This window comes from Triticum urartu, chromosome 4, assembly GCF_003073215.2.
Source record: "Triticum urartu cultivar G1812 chromosome 4, Tu2.1, whole genome shotgun sequence".
Taxonomy (NCBI): Eukaryota; Viridiplantae; Streptophyta; class Magnoliopsida; order Poales; family Poaceae; genus Triticum; species Triticum urartu.
This window is the reverse complement of record NC_053025.1, coordinates 479,609,651-479,620,094: the sequence shown is the minus strand read 5'-3', so window position 1 is coordinate 479,620,094 and position 10,444 is coordinate 479,609,651. Positions and strand designations below refer to the sequence as shown.

The 10,444-nt window shown below is 43.8% G+C and overlaps 2 protein-coding genes across 2 annotated transcripts; one reads left to right on the top strand and one right to left on the bottom strand.

The window, feature by feature from the left end:
• The first annotated feature begins 223 nt into the window (after window positions 1-223).
• Window positions 224-4,247, top strand: LOC125552144 (receptor-like cytoplasmic kinase 176). The gene is made up of 6 exons (XM_048715628.1): window positions 224-511; window positions 941-1,266; window positions 1,360-1,495; window positions 1,606-1,748; window positions 1,852-1,975; window positions 3,558-4,247. Exons 1-6 carry the CDS (start codon window positions 442-444, stop codon window positions 3,878-3,880), a joined length of 1,122 nt encoding a protein of 373 aa, XP_048571585.1. The 5' UTR covers window positions 224-441; the 3' UTR covers window positions 3,881-4,247.
• A 351-nt stretch (window positions 4,248-4,598) lies between these two features.
• Window positions 4,599-8,253, bottom strand: LOC125552145. The gene is made up of 4 exons (XM_048715629.1): window positions 8,091-8,253; window positions 7,178-7,445; window positions 6,673-6,920; window positions 4,599-5,179 (listed from the first exon to the last, which is right to left on the bottom strand). Exons 2-4 carry the CDS (start codon window positions 7,437-7,439, stop codon window positions 4,781-4,783), a joined length of 909 nt encoding a protein of 302 aa, XP_048571586.1. The 5' UTR covers window positions 7,440-7,445; window positions 8,091-8,253; the 3' UTR covers window positions 4,599-4,780.
• Window positions 8,254-10,444: the final 2,191 nt, after the last annotated feature.

Sequence of the window (10,444 nt, the reverse complement as noted above, 5' to 3'; positions counted from 1 at the left end):
AAAAAAATGCTGTGCTGAATAGGCCACACCGGTGCAATCACTATGAGTGAGTGGACTTGCAAGGTCGAACGAACTTGAGTATCATTCTCCTTCTCTGTGACATGGAAGTCTGGTCCGGTCTAAATTTTTCCAAGAAACCAAATGAATCACATGGGCGCAGGCGGAGCGGAGGGGAGGAGAAAAGCCTTGTCGTTCATTAATGAGGCGACTGGCCTGGCCTGGCCCCACGCCACGGCTGCTCCCACCACCCTCGCCCGGAGGCAGCAATGATAGATCCTCCAACCAGGCAGGCAGGCAGAGAAGAATGACACCGCTACCCAAAGCAGCCAGCCAAGCCAAAGCCAACCCCAGTCCTAGCCGCTAGCCACAACGAACGAACTCAGACCCAGCCAGCCTCGTGGCTCCGGTTGGACTGGCCGGTACCGTTGCCGGACGCTCCTGATGGGGAACTGCGCCGGCGTGCAGGGGAACGCCGAGATCAACCCGACCTTCAGTGCTCCCAACACCTCAGGTGCGCCACCACTCTACTCCGCCTCGCCTCGCCTCGCTTTTGGCTGGTTGCATCAGCTTTCCAGGCCGCGTTCCGGTCTGAGCGAGTAGATAGCTTTGTGTGCTCTGCTTCTCGACTTCTTCTCTAGTGATTTGGTCCTGTTAGTTATTCGGAGTAGGAATGAGCGTTTCTTGATTCTTCTTCTGCTGCACTGTTTGGAACAAGAGTCCAACTTGGGCTGGTTGATTTTGCACGGTCTAGTTTTCCGCTTTGGGCTTCATAGACGGCCAGGGCCAGCAGTGGGCAAAATTGCACGATTTTACCAAGCGTGAGGCGCATATGGTTTTGCCCAAACAAAACAAGTAGGGCGAATTTTGCTCCCAGAATGGCAGCGGGATTGATATCTTCAAGATAGCGTGAGTAACCGCGGCCGCTTGCTTTGCAATCCAGGTAACAATTCCAAGAGCAGCAACAGCAGCAATGCGACTGATACAAGCACTTTTGGCAAGAGTTCTTCGTCGTCGGTGCCGCCGACTCCTCGGACCGAGAAGGAGATCTTGCAGTCGTCCAACCTCCGCAAGTTCACCTTCAGTGAACTGAGAAGCTCCACAAGGAACTTCCGGACTGACAGCCTGCTCGGGGAGGGGGGCTTTGGCTCCGTCTTCAAGGGGTGGATCGACGAGCGCACGTTTACGCCGGTCAAGCCCGGCACCGGGATGATCGTCGCCGTGAAGAAGCTCAAGCTGGACAGTTTCCAGGGGCACAAAGAATGGCTGGTTGGTCCCTGGCCTTGTCGCACTTCTTCTTGTGCCTGTTTGAGCTGAAGGTTTTGTGGTTTGAATCTGTTTCTGCAAAAAAATACCTTGCAGGCTGAGGTCAATTACCTGGGGCAGCTATCACACCCCAATCTTGTGAAGCTCATCGGGTATTGCTTGGAGGACGAGCAGCGGCTTCTCGTCTACGAATTCATGCCGAAGGGTAGCTTGGAGCACCATCTTTTCAGGAGTGAGTTTCTCAAATATTATCTTGCGTGCTATACTCATTGTGCAAGAAATGTTCCATTCGTGCTGTTGGAAATGGCCAAATGGGTGAGTGACAGTGCAATGGTACTGCAGGAGCTCCACATTTCCAGCCCCTCTCATGGAGTTTACGGATGAAGGTTGCTCTTGAGGCTGCCAGGGGACTTGCGTTCCTGCATAGCGATGAAGCTAAAGTTATATACCGTGATTTCAAGACCTCCAATGTTCTTCTTGACTCGGTGGGCGCATGCAAATTCAGTCTCTTATGTATACACTAAGTGAAAGTACAATGAGCTCTGGTCTAAAGATTTGCTTTTCTTGTCCTTCTTTGACTGCATACAGGAATATAATGCAAAACTCTCTGATTTTGGCTTGGCAAAAGATGGCCCGAGTGGCGATAAAAGTCATGTTTCTACTAGGGTCATGGGGACTCAAGGATATGCTGCCCCTGAATATCTCGCAACAGGTAATCTTTCTAACATGCCTTACCAGCTATCTGTTACAACCATATTGTTCCTCTACTATTTTCATGCATCTTAGTGACATGGATCAAAGGGGACCTTCATTGACTGTTCATGAAAAGGGCAAATGAAGTTCTATTCTTTTCTAGCATTATATCTTCTTAAGATGGTTGTGGTTCAATGTTCAAGACAGCATTGCTGGCAAGTTGCAGTTACTGTAGTTTCTATTGATGCAATGCACTCCTAACAGGATTGAAGGAAAATAATCTTTGTAGCAAGACATTGATGCTTCATGGCGTGCATGCCATATCCTTTTTAAGAGACATAACCAACTAACACTAGTGTATCTGTCGGATTCACTTGGTTTTATATGTCATGGTTCTTCGTTGTGCTTAGATGCGCCTTTTATTTAAAGGGGTGTGATTCTCCTACATCAGTGAGGGTGCATAAGATAATCATTTAGCAGCAAAGTGACTCACCAGGCAAGAGCCAGGAAGCAGAGCATGTCTGAACAATCCATTTTAGATTGACGATTGTTGTTCCAGTCATGTGATGCCTATGATTACCAATTTTTTTAAATCTTAAAAGATTTATGGGGGATGATGTATGACACCCTGTAAAAGGCAAACCATTGAGGCAAGCCATCATGCTAGTTGAAAACTTGAACCGGTACTTTATGCTTTCCACACCTTTGGTTAGTGGAAGAAGGATGACTAGATACTCAGCTGGTTAGTTAAACACTTAACACTACGTCTTGGTTCCACGTTCAAGTTAGCACACTAATTCCTCTGATCACTATAAATTGCCCCATCTTGTTCTATAATCCAATATGCACATGCTGTGATGGTAAAAAGTCAATGATGATTTACTCGCGTACAACTGACTGTGGCTAGTTAATACTCCCTCCGTCCGTAATTACTTGTCGCTAAGAGGAGTATCAATGATGATTCGGGACAGAGATAGTATCAATGATGATTTGCATGTGTATGACTCATCTTGGGTAGTTAATAGTTACATCTTCAATGCACTAATGTCAGCACACGAATTCTTCTTGTTCCTATAATTAAATTGCCTCGTCTTAGTTAAACACTTAACACTACGTCTTGGTTCCACATTCAAGTTAGCACACAAATTCCTCTGATCACTATAAATTGCACCATCTTGTTCTCTAATCCGATATGCACATGCTGTAATAGTAAAAAGTCAATGACGATTTGTATGACTGATTGTGGCTAGTTAATACTCCCTCCGTTCCTAAATATTTGTCTTTCTAGAGATTTCAAATGGTCACCACATACGGATGTATATAGACATATTTTGAAGTATAGATTCACTCATTTCGCTAGGAACGGAGGGAGTAGTTCTCAATGATGATTTGCATGTGTATGACTGATTTTGGCTAGTTAATAGTTACAGCTTCGATGCACTCATGTAAGCACACAAATTCTTCTGGTCGCTATAATTAAATTGCTTCATCATGTTCTTTACTCTAAATTTGTGCACATGTTGTAATGGTGAAAGTCAATGATGGTTTGCATGCACCTGACTGGTACAAACTTACATGATTTTTCTCCATATTATATGCAGGCCACTTGACCACGAAGAGCGATGTCTACACCTATGGTGTTGTTCTTCTAGAGTTGCTGACCGGGCAACGAGCTCTGGACAAGAACCGCCCGCCTGGACAGCATAACCTGGTGGAGTGGGCAAGACCTTACATCAACAGCAAGAGGAGGGTCATCCATGTCCTGGACCCACGATTGGGGTCGCAATATTCGCTCCCTGCGGCGCAGAAGGCAGCGGCGCTTGCGATGCAGTGCCTGTCAATGGACGCCCGGTGCAGGCCGGACATGGATCAGGTCGTGAACGCGCTGGAAAAGCTTCCGGAGGTGAAGAAAACATACAAGTAGGGAGGGTTGCTGGGTTCCATGTGTACTCCTTTACCTCTCTGGAGCATCGCCTACTCCTTGTAAGCAACACTTCAGGGAGTAGAAACAGTGAAGAGAAGCCGGACTTGAGGGGAAGACTAGCCTTTGAATCTGTCAAGAGAATGTAGAATATATATCGTCATGTGTACAGCTAGCTGTTAGACTGTTGTTACTTTGCTGTCAGCCTGACGCCTGTTTTATATATTTGCAGTACACCGGCTTTGTAAAACAAGTTGGGAAACAGTTGTGTCTTGGTCTTGAAGCATTCTCACTCAGTGCGTGTTTATGCTGAGAGCCATGTCAGAGAAACTCTTACTCTGCACGAGAAATGAAACAAATTAAGTTGTTAGTTTGTCGCCTTAGTGCGTAGACGCACCTCCAGTTTCTGTCATTCGAAACCATAAAGAATACCAGAACCAGAAACAAAGATCATTATGAGTGAATAAAAAGAGTCCTTTATATAAAAAAAAGGAGTATTCACATTGCTTTGATGATAATATTTCATTGCAAGACATGAGTTAACAGCAGATAAGCCATATGATATAAGCAATAGAAACCCAAAACCTAGCCAAACAACACCCATATAGTGTTCCCTTTCTCCTCTATAAAATTACGAATCCAAAGCAACACTGGTGAGGTTGCAAAGCACAAACAGCTACATGTGCAAGAGTTGAGAATTGGAGAATTTTAGGCAGACTACTGAAGAAAATGATCATCGCTTGAATAAATAGCGGCACAGAATCGAAAAACAGGTTTTACAAGTGTTTACATTCAGAGGAGGCTGGAACTAAGCTTCTACAGAAATTTACTTTAAGCTTTCCACGGAAAGATAAGACCAGGTGAAGTGAGGCCAAAATGGCTGACTGTTCAACCAAGCCATCTTTAGAATCTGCGCCCGCCAGAGTTATAAGCACGACCGCCAGGGTATTGATGACCACGGTGCTCAAAACCATGATCGCGACCTTGGCCCCCACCATGGAACTCTGGGTAATCTGGCCGCTCCCCAAAGGATTCATACTGACCAGATGCATAACGATGAGCCTCTCCATAAGAACTTCCAGAGGGAGCAGCAGCAGGAGGAGGCGTGGCTGCAGCTGTTGGAGGATAGCCACGTGGTTCCCTAGGCACAACATTATTTGCATAATTGCTTATGCTGGCCTTTTGGTATTGCTGTTGGCGTTCCAGAGACTCTTTGCGCAGGAATTCTTCTCGATAGGCTGTCTGCCGAGCTCGAAGTGCCAATAGTTTCTCATGATACTGTGCATTTATTTCGTTCAATCTCTGCACACAGACATGAGAACCATGTAAAACAGCAGTTGTCTTTGATAGATATTAATAGTGTATGATGCTAGTTTAAAAAGAAAACTCTATGATTCAGAGACAGTGCTGCAACATTATCAACAGTATGATGTCATGCTGTAATTGGGGCAACATTGACAAGTATGATTGTAGTTGAGGCAACATTACTGCAACAAGTTCCATTGTTTAGATCTTTAAAAGTTGCCATAGAAAAGGCATATAAAAGATGATTTAAAAGTTGTCATAGGAAAGGCATATATACAAGGATCCACCATATGCTGTGGGGTGTGCAATTTTAACACAGGCACAAAAATCTTCAGAGTGACTCAATTCCTTAATCAACACCAAGCACTAAGATAAATCTAAGCTTACTAAGGGCATCTCCAACGCCGTCCCCCAAATCGGCCTCGCTATCCGTCCGCAGACACGGAAGCAGACATCCAACCATGTGCCCTAAACGTCCGCACGCATTTTAAACGAAAATTGAACCAAACGGACAAATTTCATGGAACCAGATAAAAGTTGAATATGATTTACATAAACCGGACGATATTTTGTCCGTTTAACTATTTTTTTTAAACCTAAACTAACCTACGGGAGGTACCGGAAGGTGACCTCATACGCATGGCCGTCCTAGCCGGCTGGGCAGCCGTCGTCGTCCGCTCCGTCGCTGCTGCTGTGGAGGAGTGGAGAGGGTTTGCGGAGAGGGTTTGCGGCGAGGAGGCGCTGGAACACTACTTAAATAGGCTGGGCAGGCAGAGCGACGCCGCTTCAATGCAGCGCAGTGGCCAGAGTAGGCTTCCCGGACGTTTGCGGGCGTTTAAGGGCAGAGCGTTGGAGATGCCCTAATAGAGTAAACCAATGGAAACATGATAAGCTATAGATGCGCAAGGGGGGAGAACCCCATTTCAATATCTAAGTATCACAAGTTTTTCTTGGTATTAAATCCTATATTGGTTGCTCGAGCTTGCATGTTCTCTGCAGTTACATTGCAAGATGTGGGTTGTTCACGTCCGATGACTAATATGGATTAATGTGGGTGTGTACTAGACTACTGGTATTGGCATGCAAAATGAGAATGTACACAGAAATTGACAAGTCTATGCACATAACTGAGAACAAGGGGAGAAGACATCTATAGTTTTTAAGTAGCAACACAAAACTAGATGTTTCCCAACATCTACCTGTGGGATTGTTACTCAAAAGGCTAATCATACCACAATTGACTAACAGGACCAAACAGAAACTCAATAAGCAAAAGGCATATGATATTAAATCCTTCCATAAAATGGATAAGTACTTCCTGTCAATAATAGGACATATCAATGACATAAAATGGATAAGTACTTCCTGTCAATAGTAGGACATATCAATGACTGATATCAGGAAGGTAAAAAACGATCTGCAAGTCCAGTTAATCTACTTTTGGCAGGTAGGAAGGACAAGGCAGAATCATGCAATATATTTGAACATACCTCCCTGTGCCTAGTATTTTCAGCATCCTCTGCATCATTTAGTTCCTTGGATAGGACCACGATGTCTTCACGAAAACTCTGCTCTAGACTTTCAAATGTACGAGGAAGATTATAGTCATCGCGCCTTGCTTCAATCTTATCGGTACGAGGCTGGTCCCTCAATTCCTTTCTTGGTTGCTTTTCTAGACCAACCTTCAGATCAGATTGTTGTCCATCATAAAAGGATCGTTTACCCTCAGCACTTTGACCTACATCAGGATCCGTCAGTGCAAAAGCACAGAAGTGTAACCAAGATGCAAAACATAACATTTTCTAGCACATTCTCACACATACTACCAGTTTACCATGCTAGCTACACAACCACTAATATGTCCAAAATTTCTTGGAAAAATGCTAATCTGTCCAAAGTGTAGGGCGCACATATAAACTAGTTATGCCACCAAAAAAGTTGACATCTTAGATTTTTCAACAAATTGAAACAGGCGTGTGGGTACATACTACATACCATCATTATATGCATATGGTGAAATCTGATTCTGGATGTTCGGCCCACCTCTGTCCCATTGGCTCTGTCTCACCTTCTGGGTGGTATACTGGTTCTCCCCAGCAGCTTGCCCAGGATCTCTTCCAGGGTAACTATTATCAGGTAGTTGTTGAACCCTTTGCTGAGCCTGGTAGTGATGCAACTGGGAAGACACCATGGAATTGATGTTAGGATCCCCGTATTGCCCCTGTCCCTGTCCCTGTCCCTGTCCCTGCCGCCTCATTCTAACCTGAATGTGCAAGATACAAAAGCAACAACGTTGGTAACAAATTGTGAAAATTATTCTAAGATTGAACAGCCAAATTATCAATCTAGGCCAAATGAATGCATCATCAGGTAAGGTTTTACCATGCCAAACTACCATATTATGATTCCGTAACAACGTTTACACATAGGTATGCAACTTTATAACGCCAACAAAATCAGCAAATACTACCACAATAAGGCTTAAACCTATATTAACATTGTCGTCATGAACAAACACCATCAAACCGGCAACACAGGGCGCAAATTTCGAGTGTAAAAAGCTTCTCGGTGCCACAGATCTCGGCGCTGTCCCCAGCTTTCACTCGAGAGCACCGAAGCAACAGACCGCTGCTAGCAGTTGAGAACGGGGACATGATTACAAACGGTCCAGTCTCAGTCCCGCGCCACCGAAAAGAAATTCATGTTTTTTTTTTGCGGGAAGAAAAGAAATTCATGTTAGCAGCCACGCTAGGTCGAGAAACCCTAATTTCGCAGCGATCAGATACACGCGCAGGCGCAGCACCGCAGGTCGCCTGATTTCCCCCGTCTGCTAGGGTAGGCGGATAAAAAGAAAGAGAAAGGAGACCTAAGAAAGCCAGCATAACCAAGAGCCCGCCTTGCGGCTTACCTCGGCAGCGGCAGCGGCGATAGAGGAAGCCACGAAGGCGGTGGCGGTGGCGCTCACGGCGGCGTGGGAGATGGTGGGTGGGGGGGGGGACGGTGGGGAGGGACTGGGAGCCGAGCCGGAAGCCAGGCAAGCGCACGCTGCGGCGGCCCAATCCTCAATATGTCTAGGCCGTAGCCTGTGAAGTGTGAACCTGTAATATAACGCTAGCAAAAGGGCCCGTGCGTTATAACAGAAGAAAAAAAATCATAATCTTTAATGGCTATGTTCATTGTCTCAAAACAAATATGGCCATGTTCACATTTTGCTGCATCACCGATACTCAGTACCACTCTCAATTTTCTGAAATCATGAGCATTTTTTCTAAACTCATGAACATTTGAAATCATGAACATTTTTCAAATTTATGAACACGTTTACAAATTTTCAAACATTTCCAAAAAAGAACAGTTTCTGAATTCATGAACATTTTACACTATCTGCAAATATTTTTTAAAAACTGTGGACATTTTTTAACAATCTTTTTGAATCGGCGAACATTTCTAGAATGGACGAACATTGTTTTGAAAATTGGTGTAACAATTTTAAAATTTAATAATATTGTTTTTGATTTAAAAAACAATTTTTGAAATGCGTGATCATTTTTTGAATCAGCGAGCATTTTATGAATGAATAAACTATTTTGTCACAAATAGTTTTTGAATTTTCAGGTTATTTTTCCGTTCAAAAACATTTTTAGAATTGGCGAAATATTGTTCAATTTCATTAACATTTTTAATACACGAAATTTTTAAAAACAATTATGATTTTTTGTATTTCCAAACATTTTTTGAGTAAGCAAATATTTTTTATAAAATTGCGAACATTTTTTAAACTCACAAACATTTTATGATTTATTAAAAAAATTAAAATTCTCATTTTTTTTATTTTTTCAAAACTTTTTTGAAGTCCCAAATTATTTAAAGTAGAAAACAAAACCCAAAAAAAAGAAAAAACGAAATTTAGAAATAAGGCCGCCCAGACATGGGCTGACCCAAACAGAGGCGTTGCATCTTCTCCCAGCACACAGAGCGCAGCAGTAGGGGAAGTCCCTACTGCATGGGCTGGCCCAGGTGGGGGATTCCCCCTTTGTGAAACGTTCTTTATCATTTATAGGTGGTATTTTCCAAAATCACTAATTGAGGAGTACTCGTTACAAAAATCACTCCAACTCCTCAGGTTGCGACAAATGGTGCATAGTGCGTCACTTGTCGCAACCTGAGAGTTTTCCTTTTTTTCAAAGATCCGTTTATTAAAAATGTTTTATCTCTCAAACCATGCATCCAAATCTCGAACCGCTTTCACCATTGGATTCTTCGTGTCGAGATCTTTAAAACTAGATCCCATGTTGATAGGTTTTAATAAACTTTTTTTCACGGAAAAAAACAGACGAAAAAACCGAATCGGGAGCACGGGTTTTTTTCCCTTCCCGAAAGAGGCATGCCCGTGCCTCTCACAAAATCACAACCGTGCCTCTCACGAAAGCAAAACTGTGACTTTTTCGTTCCCCGGGAGGCACGACCGTGACTCTCGCAAAAACACACCCGTACCTCTCGCGGAAGCAAAACCATGACTCACGAAAGGAAAAAAACAGAAAACATATTTTTTTTTTCTGAGAGGGACGGCCGTGACTCTCGCGAAAGCACAACCGTGCCTCTCGCAGAAGCAAAACCGTGTCTCTCGCAAAAGGAAAAAAACAGAAAATGCTTTTTTTCTGTTTCCTAGAGACACGGCCGTGACTCACGCGAAAGCACAACCGTGCCTCTCATGGAAGCAAAACCGTGACTCTCGCGAAAGGGAAAAAACAGAAAACACGTTTTTTTTTGTTTCCGAGAGGCACAACCATGACTCTCGCGAAAGAAAAACCATGCCTCTCGCGGAAGCAAAACTGTGACTCTCATGAAAGGAAAAAAACACGTTTTTTTGTGCAAAAAAATTAATTTTTTTATCGAAAAGCTAAGGAAGACCCGTGGAAAACCAAAACATCGAAAAAAACCAAAAAACCGTTTAAATAGCCGAAAACACGTGCAAAAAATAAAAAATCCGAAGGGAGCACCAGAACACGACACGTGGCAAATGGCTGAGAGTGCGCCAAGTGGCGCTGATCATTGCGAGGCTCCCAAAGGAGCACTCGTTAACTAGTGGCTCCCGGCATTTTCTCAAAAAGAAATTATAGGTAGCATTGGTGGGTAATATTTTGCAACTTTGGGGTCAATTTCCGTGACATCCCATAAAAAAGCAATAGCCCTTTTATTATTAGGTATAGATATCCTTGGGTGCTCAGGCTCGGCGAATAACGAGAGCAATTTAGTAGGAGC

What these genes read in the sequence shown, in the direction of transcription:
- LOC125552145 (XM_048715629.1), bottom strand. Translation starts at nt 7,439, where the DNA reads ATGAGGCGGCAGGGACAGGGACAGGGACAGGGACAGGGGCAATACGGG. An exon ending in ACCATATGCATATAATGATG is followed by an intron (nt 6,921 to 7,177) that starts GTATGTAGTATG and finishes ATCCTGATGTAG; the next exon opens with GTCAAAGTGCTGAGGGTAAA. An exon ending in AAAATACTAGGCACAGGGAG is followed by an intron (nt 5,180 to 6,672) that starts GTATGTTCAAAT and finishes GTCTGTGTGCAG; the next exon opens with AGATTGAACGAAATAAATGC.
- LOC125552144 (XM_048715628.1), top strand. Translation starts at nt 442, where the DNA reads ATGGGGAACTGCGCCGGCGTGCAGGGGAACGCCGAGATCAACCCGACC. An exon ending in GGAGCACCATCTTTTCAGGA is followed by an intron (nt 1,496 to 1,605) that starts GTGAGTTTCTCA and finishes ATGGTACTGCAG; the next exon opens with GAGCTCCACATTTCCAGCCC. An exon ending in CCAATGTTCTTCTTGACTCG is followed by an intron (nt 1,749 to 1,851) that starts GTGGGCGCATGC and finishes GACTGCATACAG; the next exon opens with GAATATAATGCAAAACTCTC.